The sequence below is a fragment of the Daucus carota genome, chromosome 9 (assembly GCF_001625215.2).
Source record: "Daucus carota subsp. sativus chromosome 9, DH1 v3.0, whole genome shotgun sequence".
NCBI lineage: Eukaryota > Viridiplantae > Streptophyta > Magnoliopsida > Apiales > Apiaceae > Daucus > Daucus carota.
The window spans coordinates 28,240,813-28,259,902 of record NC_030389.2 but is presented as its reverse complement, the minus strand read 5'-3'; the positions used below and the strand labels follow the sequence as shown (position 1 = coordinate 28,259,902).

Here is a 19,090-nt window from a genome sequence, read left to right as displayed (position 1 = left end):
GGAAGCAGTCAAGTGGTTGTTGCGCTACTTGAAAGGCACATCCAAGATTGCATTATGTTACAAAAAGGAAGATGTTATCTTGGAAGGATTCTCTGATGCAGATTTGGGTGGATGTTTGGATACAAGAAAGAGTACTACGGGATATATTTTCACTTTGGGTGGCACAACAGTTAGTTGGATGTCTTGACTTCAAAAGAGTGTTGCTCTTTCAACCACGGAAGCTGAATATATGGCTATCTCTGAAGCAAGCAAGGAGATGATTTGGTTGAAGAATTTTCTTGAGGAGTTGGGCAAGAAACAGGCGGACAGTGCTTTATATAGCGATAGTCAGAGTGCTATACATCTTGCGAAGAATCCTGTGTTTCATGCTAGGACGAAGCATATTCAGCTGAGATATCACTTTACAAGAGAGTTGATTAGCAATGGTACTTTGTCCTTGAAGAAAATCCTTGGTTCAAAGAATCCTGCAGATATGTTGACTAAGGTGGTTACCAGTGAAAAGTTGAAGCTTTGCATAGCTTCAACTGGCCTTCAGAATTGATTGATGAGAAGGCGCCGCACTATTTTGAGTTATTGATTGAAGTAGTGGATTTTACTAGATTTACAAGTGAAGTGAAGTGAAGATGAGGTCAGACTCCAAGTGGGAGATTGTTGGGTTGGTGGAGTCAGATTCGGAATAGGATTTGGTTAGAAATATTTGGACTCCTATTAGAGTTAGATATTTCAAAGTTAGACTCCTATTTCGGTTAGGCCAATTTCTTCTCTTATAAATACTCCCAAGTAATTGTAAAATCACAACACAAAAAAATTGTGAGAGATCAATAAAATTAGTGTGGCTTGTGGAGTAGGATTTTCCAAACCACGTAAAATCTTTGTCTTGTGTGATTGTCGTTTATTTTTCTTGTTCTTGTTTATTCGCTTTTGGGTTTTGCTTTCGTTGTTGTATACTCAACATATCTGATCAGTTGATATTTTCTTTTTTTGTTAAATGAGACCGTTGATATTAAATCCTTTAAAGCACAATATCATTGTGAGCAGTATTGTTGTTTTATGAACAAAAGAAAGGATATTTCTCAAGCTATTATTTCTACTTCGAGTATTAACGTCAAATTAGTAACTACCTTGATAGAGGGTGCATTTGCTGCCTACAGGGAGATGTAACAACCCCAAATTATAAAATACTTATAATTATAATTTAATAACTTTATTGTTTAATTGGCTTGAGTAATAATTAAATTAACATTATTACTCTTTGATTAAAGTTATAGCGACGCAAGAAATATTTAATAAATTATTTAGATATTATTTATAACAGTACCGTGACGAGGAAATAAAAAGTGCAGGCGATAATAATTTTATTATTATTATTTATGACATTACGAGATGCACAATTATATATATATAGAGAGAGAGAAAGAGAGTAGCTAATTGGATTATTTCAAAACTAATAACGGTAGCGACAAATCTAAGTATTTAGATAGTCGCACAGCAGAAATTATTTCTTTCATTTACTCAATAGAGCAATTATAAATTGTCATTAAAATTATTTTTTTTTTTTTTTGCTAGTTGATTGAGTGGAACTCCCGACCTCCCGCAAGGGGGACAAGAGCTCTACCACCATACCAACACTTTGTTGGCAAAATTATTTATTACAGCTATTAAATAGTATGACTAAATAGTGAAAAATGAGTATTATTATAAATAAATAATAGACGGGGGAAAAGAAAGAATTGTGTTCGATAACCATATAATCAGAAATAATTTTTATTTTTCTAAAGGGATTTAACCAAATATACAAGTTTTGCAATCAAGGACAAATGTTAGGACATAAATAAAACTAGTTGTCCTTGGAAGCAATTTATAAAAATTTGTATTATAAAAAGGCTAGTAAATAGTAATTAACTTACAACTCTAAGTTTAGAGAGAGAAATTGGGGAAGAAAATTTAGAGAGAGAGAAAATTAGGAATTTGAGAAAAAGAAGGACATTCAAAAGAGAGGATATTGGAAAAATCACAAGCCTAATTAAGGTGAGATTTATCATCTTCCCTATGTAATTTATGTATAAAGAATATAATTGATACTTATATTTATGTTCAAACGGCCCAAGAGGAATGGTCAAGATTAACATTCATGGTTGTTTCTTTGATGAACTTATCCCTGACGGCAATATTTTTGATATTTGTGAGGTAATAAGAAATAGCAAAGGCAAAATTCTGTGGATGTTGTGTCGTTCTTTGGACATTTGAAATAAAAGGGTTAACAAATATCACGCAATGATGAAAAGTTGTAAGAGAGCTTTTATTGAGAATTGGGAGCATTACATCCTAAAATTCGATTATTTGGATCCCTTTTGAGAATGGAGGAACTCAACATTGTAAGCTGGAGTTCATCCTGATCATGCAAGCATTGTGCAGGAGCACAAGGAAGACAAGAACTTTGAAATAGAAATCACACTCGTTGGGCCGGAATCAGGCGTGGCTACTTATTTGGTTTTTGTGATAGCTTAGTCTTTCGGAAGGGTATTTGAGTTGTGGAGTTTAGACATGGGTCTTTTGCTGAAGCAACGGTTCATGGCAATTTACGAGGCGGATTTGTACCCAAAGATTATTAACGTGGATGATGCTTCCATTCTTGATGAAGTCAATATTTTAGCTGATATGTGATGGTGATTCACAAATAAATTTTTTTTTGGCATTACTTCTAGTTACTCTTGCAGTAGTCAGGATCTTTGCTTCTGTGGGCTTCTCCACGATTAGAGGTTTTTATTGGCTATTTTGTAATGCTGTTAAGTTGGGTCCCAAGTTTGTATAATCTAATTTTTTATTTTGATTTGTTTTCAGTTTGCTTCTATTTCCAACAAAAGGACCGGCTTGCTAGGCCCAGGACCGGTCCTTAAGAAGGCCAAGCCTTCTTTTAGATTAACCGGACCAGGCCTTTTTAATAATCGGGCCAGGACTGATAAATCATGGAATATGATGGACTGCAACAGGCTTGATAGTCCAGCCCAAGCTAACCAGGCTTTGACGTGGGCTTTTCTTTTATAAACCAGTTATATACATTTCACTCTAAAACAAATTATATACAGTCTTCCTCCTCGTAACTCCTTTCTTTCTCTCATCATCTCTCCCCATAGAACCGTCTTTACATTGACACTATTTATGTTGTATGTCTTGTGTATAAAAGTTGATGATTAAGGTCCAAATCTTGCGTAAAAATCTCTTTTTTACTAAATTTTAGAAGGTAGCTAATAAGTTAACTATGTTTTGTGGAGGAAAAAAGTGGGGGAAAGGACAAGAAATGGAAGCTATGGAGGAGCTCATATGGTGATTTGGTGTCATCAGCTTGGAAGGGGTTTAAAGGAAATCAATATCATAGATCTCTTACTTACTCGGACGGTTCAGATTCACCATCGCTTGCTTATGGTAGTGATCCTGCTTTCACCGCTGCTATTGCTACTGTAGTTAGAGCTCATCCTAAAGATTTCAAGGTTGTTAGGAAAGAATGGGCTTGCTATTCAGATTCAAACAGCGTTTCGTGGATTTCTGATAATTTGGGTTTATGTTATTTTCATAATCTAATTAGCTCTATAGAACTACTTTTATATTTTGTTTGTTGTACTTTAGGTCCTCATCATCATTTTAAGTTGATTTTGATCGTTATGGTATACAAATCAATATGCAAATATGCAGATTCATCGGGTTTTTGTCTAGGCTAAACAAGCTTTTACGTGGACGGATTGCCGAGCTTTATCTGGGCTTTTACCTAAGCTGGGCCAGATTATTTTTCGGGTCAGGCCGGGTCAGGTTTTTATTGCAAAATTAGGGTCTTGTAAGAATTTGCAGGCCGGTCTTAGACGGGTTTCTTATATCCAAGCTTTATCGGGCTTTTTGAGTCCGTTCTTTTTGTTCAGCTCTAGTTTTGGCTTCTTGATGGTAAGCGGTGTAAAAATTTTAAACCATGCTAATCTTTGTATATTTATTATAAATGAGAGTAAAATAAATTGTAGAATATATTATCGATATGTAAAAAAACACGAGAGAAAAGATTATTCATTCACATTAATAAAATTTTGAAATATGATATTATGTTAATATGTTAATTATTTTATAAAATTACACATGAAGTTTATGTTAATAATTTATTTTTGTTTATACATAATTTTAGATAATTTTCTATGTTTATCCATTTAAATAATTATAATATTCATCCTTAATATAGAAAATATAATGTTAATTATTGTTTTTTTTATAATTACTTATGTTATTATTTTAAGTTATTATAATTTTCAAAACATATATTGTGATTAGTATTTTAAATCTCATATTTTGACGGTATTATATTGTGATAGTTTTCTTAAGAATTTGTTAAATTTTTTTAATTAGGATCTTAATTAGTGAACTTATAGCCATACTATATAGCATTAAACGTCTATTTTTAAAAAAATATAGTGCTTATTGTAGATCAACTTTCATTTTAATAGATTAAATATAAATTTAAAATAGTATTATGTAAGAAATATTAAAAAAAATAGTGTGACATTAGTCCTGGTTTTGAGGTTTTGAGGAGTGACCTCAGGTTTAGGTAGTAATCCCAATTACCACATCATCATTGTCTAGAAATGCTTCGTGTTCCCGCACCAGATGTAGCTCGGTTGAAGCTGGATTAAGAAATAGACTAATTTGTTATACCAATATTGTGAATTTATATTGTCGGCTATACCTAACAAACACCTATTAATTTATAAATCGATGTTACATTGTTACATTGTCAACTAAACCTAACATTAAGTGATAACTAAACCTAATGATAAGAGGTATGGTTATTACACAAATGTACGATAATAAAGATTGTTTTTTTACTCAACTATCACTTGGACTAGCGTTTTTTGAATTTTTACTTTTTTAATATTTATTTTAATTTTGGATAATTTATATTATTTACATTTATACTGAACTATTAGTGTTCAGTATTTATTTAAAATATTATTTATAATAAATGACTATTTTTCCATCTAAAATAATTTAAACTATAAATTTTTTATGAAATTAATTGCTATTAATAGCTTAATGAAAATAATTCTATAAATTATTACTAACATATAATATAACCGAAGTTTTAGAATCGAAATATAAAAATGTAAAATAATTAATAAATGATTTCACATTCAATTCCAAATTTATAAATAATATAAGATACAAATCATTAAATAATGTATAAAAATTTCGTAATCATATAATTTTATTATAAGTGCGAGTAAAATGAAAAATAACAAAAAATTTAAATATTGGAGATCAAAAATAATTCATTCACATCGATAGAATTCTAAAACATGAAATTATGTCAATATATTTATTTTCTTTATAGATTACACATGAAATTTATGTTGATATGTTATTTTTGTTCATACCGAATTTAAGATAAGTTATCTATTTAAACGATTGTAAAAGATATATCTTAATTCTTATTCTCTTATTTTATTTCATACCGAATTTAAGATAATAAGAGTAGTGTCTATGTTAATGCTAGTTTTGACGAGTTGTGTGTTAATATTAGGTTTAGGTATCCGTAGGAATTTTTTGTATCTGGTTTGCCTCGTACAAAATTATGTCATTAAACCTAACATTAACCTTGTCGATCATTACACAAGACAAGGATCAATATAAATTATCTTTGTTTGCTCAACTATCACCAATTACTACACTTCAGATATATAACCATGCCATATCAATGTGTACAAACATTTTACTCAATTTTGTACATGTAATATTAGCCTTTAATATTTCAATAGGTGATAACATTGCAACTGTATTTTACACATTGGTTTCAATATGTACTATGATAAAATATTGTTAATGAGTAAAGAAAAACAAAATCAGATTAGAGGTCAGAGATGTGGTCTACAACGCAAACATATTTTAATATAAAATTTTCACAATAAATTTATACTTTCAAGTGTGTTGACTTTGCAGTATTGTTTTGATTTGTCATATTTATATAATGAGAAGTAATTCTCAAAACAATCACAGATATATCTTAATTCTTATTCTCTTATTTTATTTCATTGAATTTATATAATTTATAATAATATTTTCTGTGTGTTCAGCAAATGAAATAAACATATACATTGAAACAATAAAGTGGTGCCTACTCGAGAAGTGTAAATTTACGAGAGAAGGTTTTCAGGTATATCAGGACAAAATATTTGAAAATGATTTATTTCAACTAAATAGTTTATCAGAGTACATAGCCAACAAATCTCTTGTATTGCAGAACAACACTGGAGAAAATAGAACTGAAACATCAGGCGTTTTTAGAAACAGCAAGAACAAGCGTAACAGTACTTGCTGCTTTCATGTGAGACAGAATTCGTCCCCCCATAACATTACCCTTATCATCTACAAATTGAACATGGAAAACACTAATAATGTTTCCAGAAGCAGCATTTGAACCACGGTAAGTCCCCGAAAATGAAATTATGTGATAGCATGTAGAACTGCATAGCGGACGGATTGCACCGGGTGAATAGGCAACATCGACATGAGAAATGAGTCCATGGCCAGTAAGCACAGTTACAAAAAGCCCGAAATGCAGTGCAAATTGCACCACACAACTTATGACATCAAATCCACTAGGGATTTCCAGAATGACTGGTTTGTTGATGCCATTCATCGACTCACTGTTGGTCGTTAAAGACCCATCAGAATTGAACGAAAATTGAGGGGCTCCTCCATGTCTCCCTGGAGCTGCAGATGGTGAGCTTGTATCCTTGGACTTGGGTTCCTCGTGATTTTCTTCCGGGAGAAGTGCGGACGGGGATCCATCAAATTTTCTTGAATTACTCATGACTGCGAAAATGTTTATTTTTTTGCTAAATAAGTGCGAAAATGTTATTACTGCAGAACTGAAGAATAAAATAGATAAGTATATATAGCATGTTGCACCCGGAGGCCAGCAATTAATAGATATCATTTATTCAATAAAATATCTGTGATTTGATTTTATTCATAGGGACAATCTTTTGGATTTTATTTTGATACATAAAATCTTTCCACTGATTGATTGATGGAAGAGATATATATATGCTAAATTCATACTCCCTCCGTCTAACTCATTTCTATACAGTTTTCTTTTTGGATGTCCCATTATTTCTATACATTTCAAAAATAGTAACTTTTTATGATATAAAACACTATTACACCCACTCATTTCTTCCGCTATCTCCATTCTATAATAATAACACTATTACACCCACTACTTTCTTTCATTATCACAAATCTATTATTAAAAATATATGGATCCCACCACTTTACCTACTTTTCATCTAATTTTACTCATTTTTTTACATTTTTCTTGGTCTCTGTGTCCCAACCAAATATATACAATTGGTTGGGACGGAGAGAGTAGTAAATAATTTATGAATTTTTATAGATTATTATAACTTATTTTAATTTTATGCAAAATCCGGTGGAGTTGAACTAAAGTATCGGTATATATGATGCATATCCTAAAGAATTTGAATATCCTCAGTCAAAATCTCATAGATTATACTCGAGAAAAAAATAACAATGATGAAAATAGTGTATTTGATACCCACCCCAAGAATTCAAATAAACTGCATTAAAATCTCGTAGATAATGCTCGAGAAAAGAATATAATAATGGAGAACATCGTATATTTGATACCCATCCCAATGAATTCAAGTATGCTCTGTCAAAATTTTATATATAGATTATACTTAAGGGAAAAAAAATAACAATGAAGAAAATCATATTTCATGCTCATCCTAAAAATCAAGTACTCCCTACGTTTCAAAATACATGTCCACTTTAGAGAAAAAAAATTGTTTCAAAATACTTGTCCACTTCAACTTTTAATGTAAATTCATATTTCCAAAATCAACTCTTCTTCACATATTTCTAATTTATATTTCCAAGATCAACCATACACCACATATTATGTTCAATTAATGACTTAATACCCATCTTTTTTCTCAAAATTCACTTTTTTTAAACTATGTGATTGTGCATGTTTGGACTATGGCTTCTGGCTTCTTTTGATAAAAAACCGACTTCTACTTTTTTTGACCCGTTTGTGTAAAAAGCTCACAAGCACTTAAAAGAAGCTGAGAATGCTGCTAGCTTTTGTTTCAGAATTTCTACTTCTTTCCCAAACAGTTATAGGTCTTAATTTACTCCTCACTTCTAATGAACTTCTTTACTTTAAGAAATAAGCACTTTTTTAAGTATTGGAGACAATCATATATCTGATTCCCACCACAAAGATTTTAAGTATACTCTGTCAAAATCTTGTAGATTACGTTCAAGAAAAGAAAACTAATAATAAAGAAATTAATATTATATTTGATGCCCATCCCAAAAAATTCAAAAATAAACTATCAAAATCTCATAGATTATGCTCAAGAAAAGAAAATTAAAAACATGTTGGAAAGAGTCGAACACGGGTTTCTTGCAACAAAACAACAAAACTCGTACCAACTATGATGCATAAAAATTAACAATTAAATGACTATATATTATCTAGTATTTTTTCATGTCTAGGGGGCATGGAGCCCTCTGCATCCCTGAGATTAATGAAAATATTAAGTATAATAATAAATTCTTAATTCAAAATCTCATGAATTTTATAAATATTATTAAAAACATAATATACACTAGTAAAGTTTTCATGATGCTGGTGCCGAGGAACTCCATGATTGATTTTTATAAGTGCTATTAGCGCCATGGGATTCAACATACAGGTTAAAAATACTCATTCAATGATAGTCAAGACCTGATATGGAAGATGATCAAGATTTGATGAGTGACATCATCTCTAAAAGCGCGCAGCTCATCAGTATCTAAAGGATGATCAAAATTGTTGTTCATCAGGATATGGAAGTTGGTCAGTAATAAAAGATATCTGTAAGTCCACACTACTAAAATCATGGGTTTATACTACATTAAACACTGTTTTATATATATATATAGAGAGAGAGAGAGTTAAGTTCTATGGAGTACATAATTGGAGTATTGGAGTACAAATCATAATTTTTTAGTTTGATCCTATATAATATCTTTGATTATCCAAATTTTGATATAATCTATCATTTATAAGTTGTGTTGCACATAATTGTCAATTAATCATTAATATATTTCAACTTCAACAAGTATTAAGATTATTGTTCTGCTTATTTTGATCACGATGTTTATGTTGCAGAACATAATGTGCAGGTTGTCAAATATTTAGATGACTAGATTACATTTTATCAAACTTTGTACTCCAATACTCCAATTTTTTTTAACTCCATAGAACTTAACTCTATATATATATATATATATATATATATATATATATATATATATATATATATATATATATATATATATATATATATATAGAGTAAAGTTCTATGGAGTACACAAAATATTGGAGTATTGGAGTACAAAGTTGGATAAAATGTAATCTATTTATCTAAATTTCAATTTTTTTGTTCAATAATATTCGTAAACATTTAATAACATGCACATTATGTTCTACACAACATAAACATTGTAATTTAAGGTAGAATAATGACTTTTATAAATTACAGGACTCTATGTTCTGCAATATAACTAATAAGCAGAACAATAATGTTAATACTTGTTAAAGTTGAAAGATATTAACGATTGATAGACAATTATGTGCAAGACAACTTATAAATGATAGATTGTATATAAATTTGTATAATCAAATATATTATTTATGATTAAACAAAAAAAATTAAGACTTGTACTCTAATACTCCAATGTTTTTGTGTACTCCATAGAACTTAACTCTATATATATATATATATAGGGTTGAGTTCAAATCAGAACCTATACTAAAATTAGAACTCAGGACCGTAGACATCCGTCAGATTTATTTAAAATCTATGGCTATGATCTAAATGGCATTTATATTAAATCATTTAATATCTTCCCTCATTAAAGCACACATTATATTTTACATTATATTAGGTAATAAATTATATATCATATCTCACTATTTCAGGAAATATATTACATATGATATAATTATAGTATACCATTGCAGTATATCTAAGTAATAGATAAAAATATCAAATCAATTCATAAATATACTATGGTATACCATTGCAGTATATTTAAGTTACAGATAAAATAATGAATTCACTAATTATTTCATTTTGGCTTATATCGTGTTTCTGAATTGAATCTATTATTTTATCTGTTATTTACATATATTGCAATGGTATATACTATGGTTATGTTATTTTTGTATTAGTTCGACAATAGTGCAAGAGTATAATTTATGATATACTGCAATATTATTTTTTTGTTTTAATGAATATATGACATAAAAAGATATATTTCTTATATATTTTTAAATATATTAAAAAATATATATTGAATATATTGGTATATTGTAATTTATATGTTCCTCAATAATAGTATGATATAATTAAAAACATATAGGAAATAATTTATTTACAAAATAGAGTATACTGCAGCAATATATAATAATTATAAGTAAAACTAAAACTAGTTATGGTAGGTAAGTCATTTAGTTAATGGTCATAAATATGTACATATTTAATGCATATAGTACTTCGGAATTAAATGTAATTTCAATCTCAACCATATAATATACTTAGATCTAATGGTTCTTAGCCAGTTCTAAGTTCTAACAATAATTTGGTTCTATCTCGAACTTGACCATATATATATATATATATATATATATATATATATATATATATATATATATATATATAATCAACAATTTTTATTGTCGAGTTGTTGCACAGTTGGGATTTTCTACTATATACTTTAGTGATTTGCGCTTTGCATATTAGTGATTTGTGCTGTATAAATTAGTGAGTATCACTTTAGAAATTGGTGAAACAACGAGTACAAAATGAAACCGGGTGACAGTGACAATGGTATAGGCTGTGGTTTCAGGCGACGGAGGTGAGGCTGGAGGTGACGGTGGTGAAGGTGGAGGGGATGGTGGAGGTTGGGTGGATTTAGTGGTGATAGAAATAATGGATGTGGTGGTTATGGAGGGGGTGGGCAACATGGAGGTGGAGGTGATGGCGGAAGAGAAGGTGAAGGAGGCGGAGTTGGGGTTGGTGGAGATGGAGATGGAGTTGGGGTTGGTGGAGATGGATATTTTTCATTAACTGAGGGAGCCCAACATAACTTCCACAACCATTTCACCCTTTTAAAAAAGTTTCAGCAATGCAAAATAGATAATATGCTGCAAGAAACTTATTCGATAAATGAAATAACCATGACAACTACAAATATCTTTTAGAAGTTAAATTGGGTAAAAGACTTGAAAATAACACATTTTTCTTAACAATCAGGCAATAATGCTTTATTTCTTTCGGAGTGGACATGTCCAAGCATTATGTCCAACAATATGCCCTCATATGCCACATCCTTTGTTACGACTTGTGTTTGGATTCTGTACAACAACATCTGAATGAGGTTGTGGACCGACAAACTTGTCAATTGTTGCTTCCTTGTGTGTCACTAATTCTTTCATGTCAACTTTCATCGCCTGGATATGTGTGCGCATCTTACATACCGCTCTTATCAAAACCAGAGGGTTGATTTTCGGCATTCTTTGTCCAACGTGTGTTAATAAAAGCTAGTGAATTTTAGAAACACCACATTGATGCAAACTTGCAAACGCATGTCTGCATAAGTAACCTCTCCGGACATAGAATTTGCACTCGCAATTCACATCGTGATCAGCAAGTCTCACAGTAACCTAAAATTATATAGAAAATTGTATATCATCATGTTTTATAAAAAAATTCCATAAACTAACTGACTTAAAAAAACAACGTACCTCAAACAATCTTCCCTTTAATAATGCATCTTTTATTTTAAATTGTTTAACGCCTTCAATAAGACTAACTTCATCAATGCTTGTATGGTACCACGCCGATTCTATTTCTTCCCTGACTCGGTAGTACAGTTGACGTGTATATATTTTTGCAGCATCTATTTCAATCTTCAACTCGGTGGCAGGTATTGGAACGGATATTGAGAGCTGGTTGTTATCTTCAAATAAATGACGTTGTTTCTCAATTGCACTTTCATATTTAGAGAAGAACTCAAGCAAAGTATCCCCACTCTTGTGAAAATGTTTAAAGTAGAAGTTTGAGCTCCCTGAACGTGACGTTGTTCTAAGCAAGCCAGCCATTGCAACATTATTAAAATAAGCAGGGATCCATTCTTTGCGGATGACATGCATATCAGTAAGCCAGTCATTATCACCCAAATCGTATTCATCAATAACAGACGTCCAACCATCTTCAAATTATTGAAGTGATAAGTGATCAGCCCAGACTAAAGACTTCATTTTAGCCATGAAAATTATATCAGAAGCTAAGGATGGACGAATCTTAGAAAATTTAGAAAATATTAGTGCACTAATCAATATTTATTGAGTGAATAAAAATCAAAATTTTATATATGAAACTACCTTGCTAAACAATTTATTCATAATGTGCCACATACAATAACGATGTATGGTTTCGGGCCAAACCAGCGAAACAACCTTATTTATTCCAAGGCATTGATCTGTTATGACGCATGGAGGAATATGATCCATGCATTTGGTAAAAGCATCCAACGCCCACTTAATGTTGGTATGATCTTCTTTCTCAACCAGTGCAGCAGCAAATGTCACATTGCTCCAGTGATTATCAACACCTATAAAAGGAATAAATAGCATGCAATATCTGGAAAAAAAACATACAAATTTGATCAGGCAATGGTGTATGACATAGATTATATGGGGTCCTACTGCAGCACACATGCACATAAAACATAAATTTTGACAACTAGAAAAATTACTAAACAAAATTTTCACCTACTTGTTTGTACGATAGGTTGGATCAAAGGACAGAGTATCTCCAAATATGCTATAGTTACGTTTACCAATAGCATCAGCCCAAAAAAGACCAGTTAAGTGACCATCATTGTCTTGTTTATACTCATAATAAAATGTTTTTTTTGACGTCACATATTTCCCACTAAACTTGTCAAGTATCATGTCTGCATCATGTGGACCGATACGAGCCCTCATGTCGCGCTTAAAATTTTTAAAATCTGTGGATGTAGCACATACATTCTCATACGAACCAGCCATTCTTTTATTATATTATAAGTTCTAACTGGACCAATATTTTCCCGAGAAAAGTCAGAAATCAAGTTCTGATGACAGAAATTCAATTTCCTACTACATCTCAAGAACTGTTTACCGGAGGCGGAAGCTAATGCGTGATTGTGATCCTCAACGAAATATGATACAACATAACCACTGAGACCGGCATATTTTACTTTGATCATAGCATTACAATCACACCTACGTGAACTTGTCCTTCGACGTTTAATGGGCTTCTCAGCAACAACTTCAGATGTTGTTTGCTTATTTTTGTCATACGTACCAGCCCAACTACATTCTATGTACTTGCGAATGAGTGTACCATCAGGAGCATGTTTGGCAGAACTCTTGCGCACATCAAATCCACATAAACGTCCATATTCTCGGTAGAACTCATATGCAGCATCAACAGTGGGAAAAGCCCTATCTACATGTGGCTTATACTTTTCATCGCATTTGGGTGTAAAATACTCACGACCACCAGGGGACGTATATTCTAACGCTTCAAAATGGATTGGCTCCTCAAGTATATTTCCATTCATTTGAGAATTGTTTGTCAATAATTGGTGAATGATGTGCCGCACCTGAAAGTAAAAAAATTACATCACGATCTTACATGTATGGAAGTGCATAAAATTAATCATAATTTCAGCATATGTATGCAGCACACGTCTGTTGCAGCACATGGAAACGTGTGAACAAAATTCTTGTACAAAACAACACCAATATAGTGTAAATGTGTAGTAGTACCTGAATCGACATGAGTAGACTCCATGCTGGGTTCAAAATTCTCCATAATTTGTAAAACCAGTAGTATTGTGAAACTGAGAGAAAATCGAGAGTAGTAGCTTAGTTTTGTTCTATCGATGAAAGTGTTTTATTACTATTGATTTGGCAAAATTTGATCAGTTACAAATTGATGTATTTTTAGCAACTAATATCTAATTAATAAATACTCTAATATACTATACGTATTTCATTTATGTATATGAAAGGTATATTGTTTTTTTAATTAATAGTATATTAAATCATAACCATCTATTCCACTACAATCTAATGGTTAATAGTGGTCCTAAGTTCTAATTATAATATTGGTTCTAATTTGAACCTCGCCCTCACAGTATATATAAGTTTAATAATATATCATATCATGGGTCAGGTTCCACATAGAACCTCTTAATTTTAGAACCTTAGAACTTTCATTAAATGATAATAATTAATCCATAATTAATGTAAACTTTCTAAAATTATATAATTCAACCATATAACTTGTAGGCTTGTACTACTGCAGAATATTTGTATACAGATCTTAAATACAAATTACTACGTCGGAACATATACTAATATATATAATAGAGAATGATTTTACAATGCAATATTTTTGTAGGAAAATACAAATAACTACGTCATACTGCTGCGGAACATATATTAATATAATAGAAAATGATTTTATAAATTGTAGAAAAATACAAATTACTACGTATACTGCTGCGGAACATATATTAATATAATCGAAACTGATTTTATAATGCAATATTTTTATAGGAAAATAAAATTTACTACGTCATAATGCTGCAGAACATTGCATTTAATAAGCAATTTGATTAGAAGGTAATAATTAAATTTTAATACATATAATTATTGCATTTAATGCATTCATAAATTATCTATAGTCAACTAAAAAAGATATTAAATAACTAATAAATGCAGTATTTGATCGTCACCGTTGATTTAACATTAATCTAATGATTCTATATGAGTTCTAAGTTCTAATTTAATATGAGTTCTGATTTGAACCTCACCCATCATATAATATACATTATAATATATATATTCATACATGATCAAGTTATATTGAATACATAATCTTATATATTATAATATATTATAAGTTCATCAATTAAAAATTGATCACTTAGCCGAAAAATAAGTGAGACAATTATAATAATTCAATGCATGATATTCGTGTAAATTTTTCTAAAATAATTATTAATTGATTTATTTTAAGTATTAATGATTTATTATAATCCTATTTATAGAAAATGTTAGTGTATTTGAAAAATAATGATTAAATATTAATATATTTAAATTTTGTTTTCGGGTTTCATTTGGAATTTGGAATTTTGGATATATCCATATCCAATTTAAGAAAAACAATTAACTTTCAAGTAATATCCGAATTTGATCCGAGATTCAACTTCAATCAGGTTCGAATTTTTATTTTTGTGTATTTTTCCAGTCCAGGTTGGTTACGAATAGAGATGCAAAATTTGGATTTGAATTTGGATACGACCATAAAAATATTTTTGAATACTTTTAATAATATCAAATTATAGAAAAATTATTTCAGTGATTTCAGGGTTTGTTGGTGGCCCTCCTGAGGCAAATTGTTGGTGGGGATTTCAGTGATAAGAATTTATGGTTATATTCGGAGTTAGTTCGTGTTTTTTTCGCCTAATGGGATTGTTTGTTAGAAGAAGAACCATTGGTTTTGACCAGTGCTTTGTATGTATTTCTTAGGCTGTTGGCAGATCATTGTAGGCTCGTGGGTAATTTAAAGGTTGAATTGTTGAAAAAAATGGAGATTGAATTTTGTGTTAGACTTTTGAGGTAGCGGTTTCGTTTGTGTATGATGATAGGGAGGGATCTTGTTAGGCTTTTACAGGAACTGGTTCACGTACCCGAGTTTCGAGCCATATGGAAGGACTTGATGTTGAGCCCAACTGAATTTAAAGTTCCTGAGTTTCGAGATATTTCTCAGCTTTACCGTGTAAGGACATCGAGTAGGTACTTTTTGCTACGTATAACACCTGTAATGGAGTCACAGTTGCGGTTTTTGCTTAGTGATGTCAAGTTTGGTAATCATAGAAGGTACCCGGTCTGGTTTGCAAAGAAGTTTCTTTGCACAGCAGAGAAGGAGACTTTTCTTATTGACATAGTTAGATTTATCTGTTGCTCACATCACCCACCTAATGAAATTATATTATCGGACATAATTCCTAGATGGGCTGTCATTGGCTGGTTATTGAAATGCTGTAGGAAGAAATATGTGGAGGCTAGTGTTAAACTGGCACTCTTTTATGATTGGCTTTTCTTTGATGAGAAAGTGGATAATGTTATGAATATTGAGCCTGCATTCCTACTGATGGTTAACTCAATGTCCAGATATATTGAAATGACACATATGCTTCTAGATTATTTCTTTCATTTACTCAATAGAGCAATTATAAATTATCATTAAAATTATTATTATTATTATTATTTTGCTAGTTGATTGAGTGGAACTCCGGACCTCCGGCAAGGGGGGACAAGAGCTCCAACACCACACCAACACTTTGTTGGCAAAATTATTTATTACAGCTATTAAATAGTATTTCTAAATAGTGAAAAGTGAGTATTATTATAAATAAATAATAGACGGGGGAAAAGAAAGAATTGTGTTCGATAACCATATAATCAGAAAAAAAAATTATTTTTCTAAAGGGATTTAACCAAATATACAAGTTTTGCAATCAAGGACAAATGTTAGGACATAAATAAAACTAGTTGTCCTTGGAAGCAATTTATAAAAATTTGTATTATAAAAAGGCTAGTAAATAGTAATTAACTTACAACTCTAAGTTTAGAGAGAGAAATTGGGGAAGAAAATTTAGAGAGAGAGAGAGAATTAGGAATTTGAGAAAAAGAAGGACATTCAAAAGAGAAGATATTGGAAAAATCACAAGCCTAATTAAGGTGAGATTTATCATCTTCCCTATGTAATTTATGTATAAAGAATATAATTGATACTTATATTTATGTTCAAAGGGCCCAAGAGGAATGGTCAAGATTAACATTCATGGTTGTTTCTTTGATGAACTTATCCCTGGCGGCAATATTTTTGATATTTGTGAGGTAATAAGAAATAACAAAGGCAAAATTCTGTGTATGTTGTGTCGTTCTTTGGACATTTGAAATAAAAGGGTTAACAAATATCACGCAATGATGAAAAGTTGTAAGAGAGCTTTTATTGAGAATTGGGAGCATTACATCCTAAAATTCGATTATTTGGATCCCTTTTGAGAATGGAGGAACTCAACATTGTAAGCTGGAGTTCATCCTGATCATGCAAGCATTGTGCAGGAGCACAAGGAAGACAAGAACTTTGAAATGGAAATCACGCTCATTGGGCCGGAATCAAGCGTGGCTACTTATTTGGTTTTTGTGATAGCTTAGTCTTTCGGAAGGGTATTTGAGTTGTGGAGTTTAGACATGGGTCTTTTGCTGAAGCAACGGTTCATGGCAATTTATGAGGCGGATTTGTACCCAAAGATTATTAACGCGGATGATGCTTCCATTCTTGATCAAGTCAATATTTTAGCTGATATGTGATGGTGATTCACAAATGAACTTTTTGTTTGGCATTACTTCTAGTTACTCTTGCGGTAGTTAGGATCTTTGCTTCTGTGGGCTTTTCTTCAGGATTAGAGGTTTTTATTGGCTATTTTGTAATGCTGTTAAGTTGGGTCCCAAGTTTGTATAATCTAATTTTTTATTTTGATTTGTTTTCAGTTTGCTTTTATTTCCAACAAATGGACCGGCTTGCTAGGCCCAGGACCGGTCCTTAAGAAGCCCAAGCCTTTTTTTAGATTAACCGGACCAGGCCTTTTTAATAATCAGGCCAGGACTGATAAATCATGGAATATGATGGACTGCAACAGGCTTGATAGTCCAGCCCAAGCTAACCAGGCTTTGACGTGGGCTTTTCTTTTATAAACCAGTTATATACATTTCACTCTAAAACAAATTATATACAGTCTTCCCTAGAACCGTCTTTACATTGACACTATTTATGTTGTATGTCTTGTGTATAAAAGTTGACGATTAAGGTCCAAATCTTGAGTAAAAATCTCTTTTTTACTAAATTTTAGAAGGTAGCTAATAAGTTAACTATGTTTTGTGGAGGAAAAAAGTGGGGGAAAGGACAAGAAATGGAAGCTATGGAGGAGCTCATATGGTGATTTGGTGTCATCAGCTTGGAAGGGGTTTAAAGGAAATCAATATCATAGATCTCTTACTTACTCGGACCGTTCAGATTCACCATCGCTTGCTTATGGTAGTGATCCTGCTTTCACCGCTACTATTGCTACTGTAGTTAGAGCTCATCCTAAAGATTTCAAGGTTGTTAGGAAAGAATGGGCTTGCTATTCAGATTCAAACAGCGTTTCATGGATTTCTTATAATTTGGGTTTATGTTATTTTCATAATCTAATTAGCTCTATAGAACTACCTTTTAATTTTGTTTGTTGTACTTTGGGTCCTCATCATCATTTTAAGTTGATTTTGATCGTTATGGTATACAAATCAATATGCAAATATGCAGATTCATCGGGTTTTTCTCTAGGCTAAACAAGCTTTTACGCGGACGGATTGCCGGGCATTATCTGGGCTTTTATCTAAGCTGGGCCAGATTATTTTTCGGGCCGGGCCGGGTCAGGTTTTTATTGCAAAATTAGGGTCTTGTAAGGACTTGCAGGCCGGTCTTAGACTGGTTTTTTATATCCAAGCTTTATCAGGCCTATCCAAATGGGCTTTTTGAGTCCGTTCTTTTTGTTCAGCTCTAGTTTTGGCTTCTTCATGGTAAGCGGTGTAAAAATTTTAAACCATGCTAATCTTTGTATATTTATTATAAATGAGAGTAAAATAAATTGTAGAATATATTATCAATATGTAAAAAAACACAGAGAGAAAAGATTTTTCATTCACATTAGTAAAACTTTAAAATATGATATTATGTTAATATGTTAATTATTTTATAAAATTACACATGAAGTTTATGTTAATAATTTATTTTTGTTTATACATAATTTTAGATAATTTTCTATGTTTATCCATTTAAATAATTATAATTATAATATTCATCCTTAATAT

The 19,090-nt window shown here is 31.3% G+C and overlaps 2 protein-coding genes and 1 pseudogene across 2 annotated transcripts; 1 reads left to right on the top strand and 2 right to left on the bottom strand.

Moving 5' to 3' along the window:
- Nucleotides 1–6,301: 6,301 nt before the first annotated feature.
- On the bottom strand, nucleotides 6,302–6,844 carry LOC135149553 (AT-hook motif nuclear-localized protein 15-like). Its single transcript, XM_064085296.1, has one exon. The coding sequence runs from the start codon at nucleotides 6,842–6,844 to the stop codon at nucleotides 6,302–6,304; it is 543 nt and encodes a 180-aa protein (XP_063941366.1).
- A 4,809-nt stretch (nucleotides 6,845–11,653) lies between these two features.
- LOC135149552 (protein FAR1-RELATED SEQUENCE 5-like) lies at nucleotides 11,654–13,722 on the bottom strand. Its single transcript, XM_064085295.1, has 5 exons — nucleotides 13,278–13,722; nucleotides 12,891–13,125; nucleotides 12,532–12,755; nucleotides 11,858–12,324; nucleotides 11,654–11,776 (listed from the first exon to the last, which is right to left on the bottom strand). The coding sequence occupies exons 1-5, from the start codon at nucleotides 13,720–13,722 to the stop codon at nucleotides 11,654–11,656; spliced, it is 1,494 nt and encodes a 497-aa protein (XP_063941365.1).
- Nucleotides 13,723–14,330: 608 nt separating this feature from the next.
- LOC135149551 (uncharacterized) lies at nucleotides 14,331–16,421 on the top strand (annotated as a pseudogene).
- Nucleotides 16,422–19,090: the final 2,669 nt, after the last annotated feature.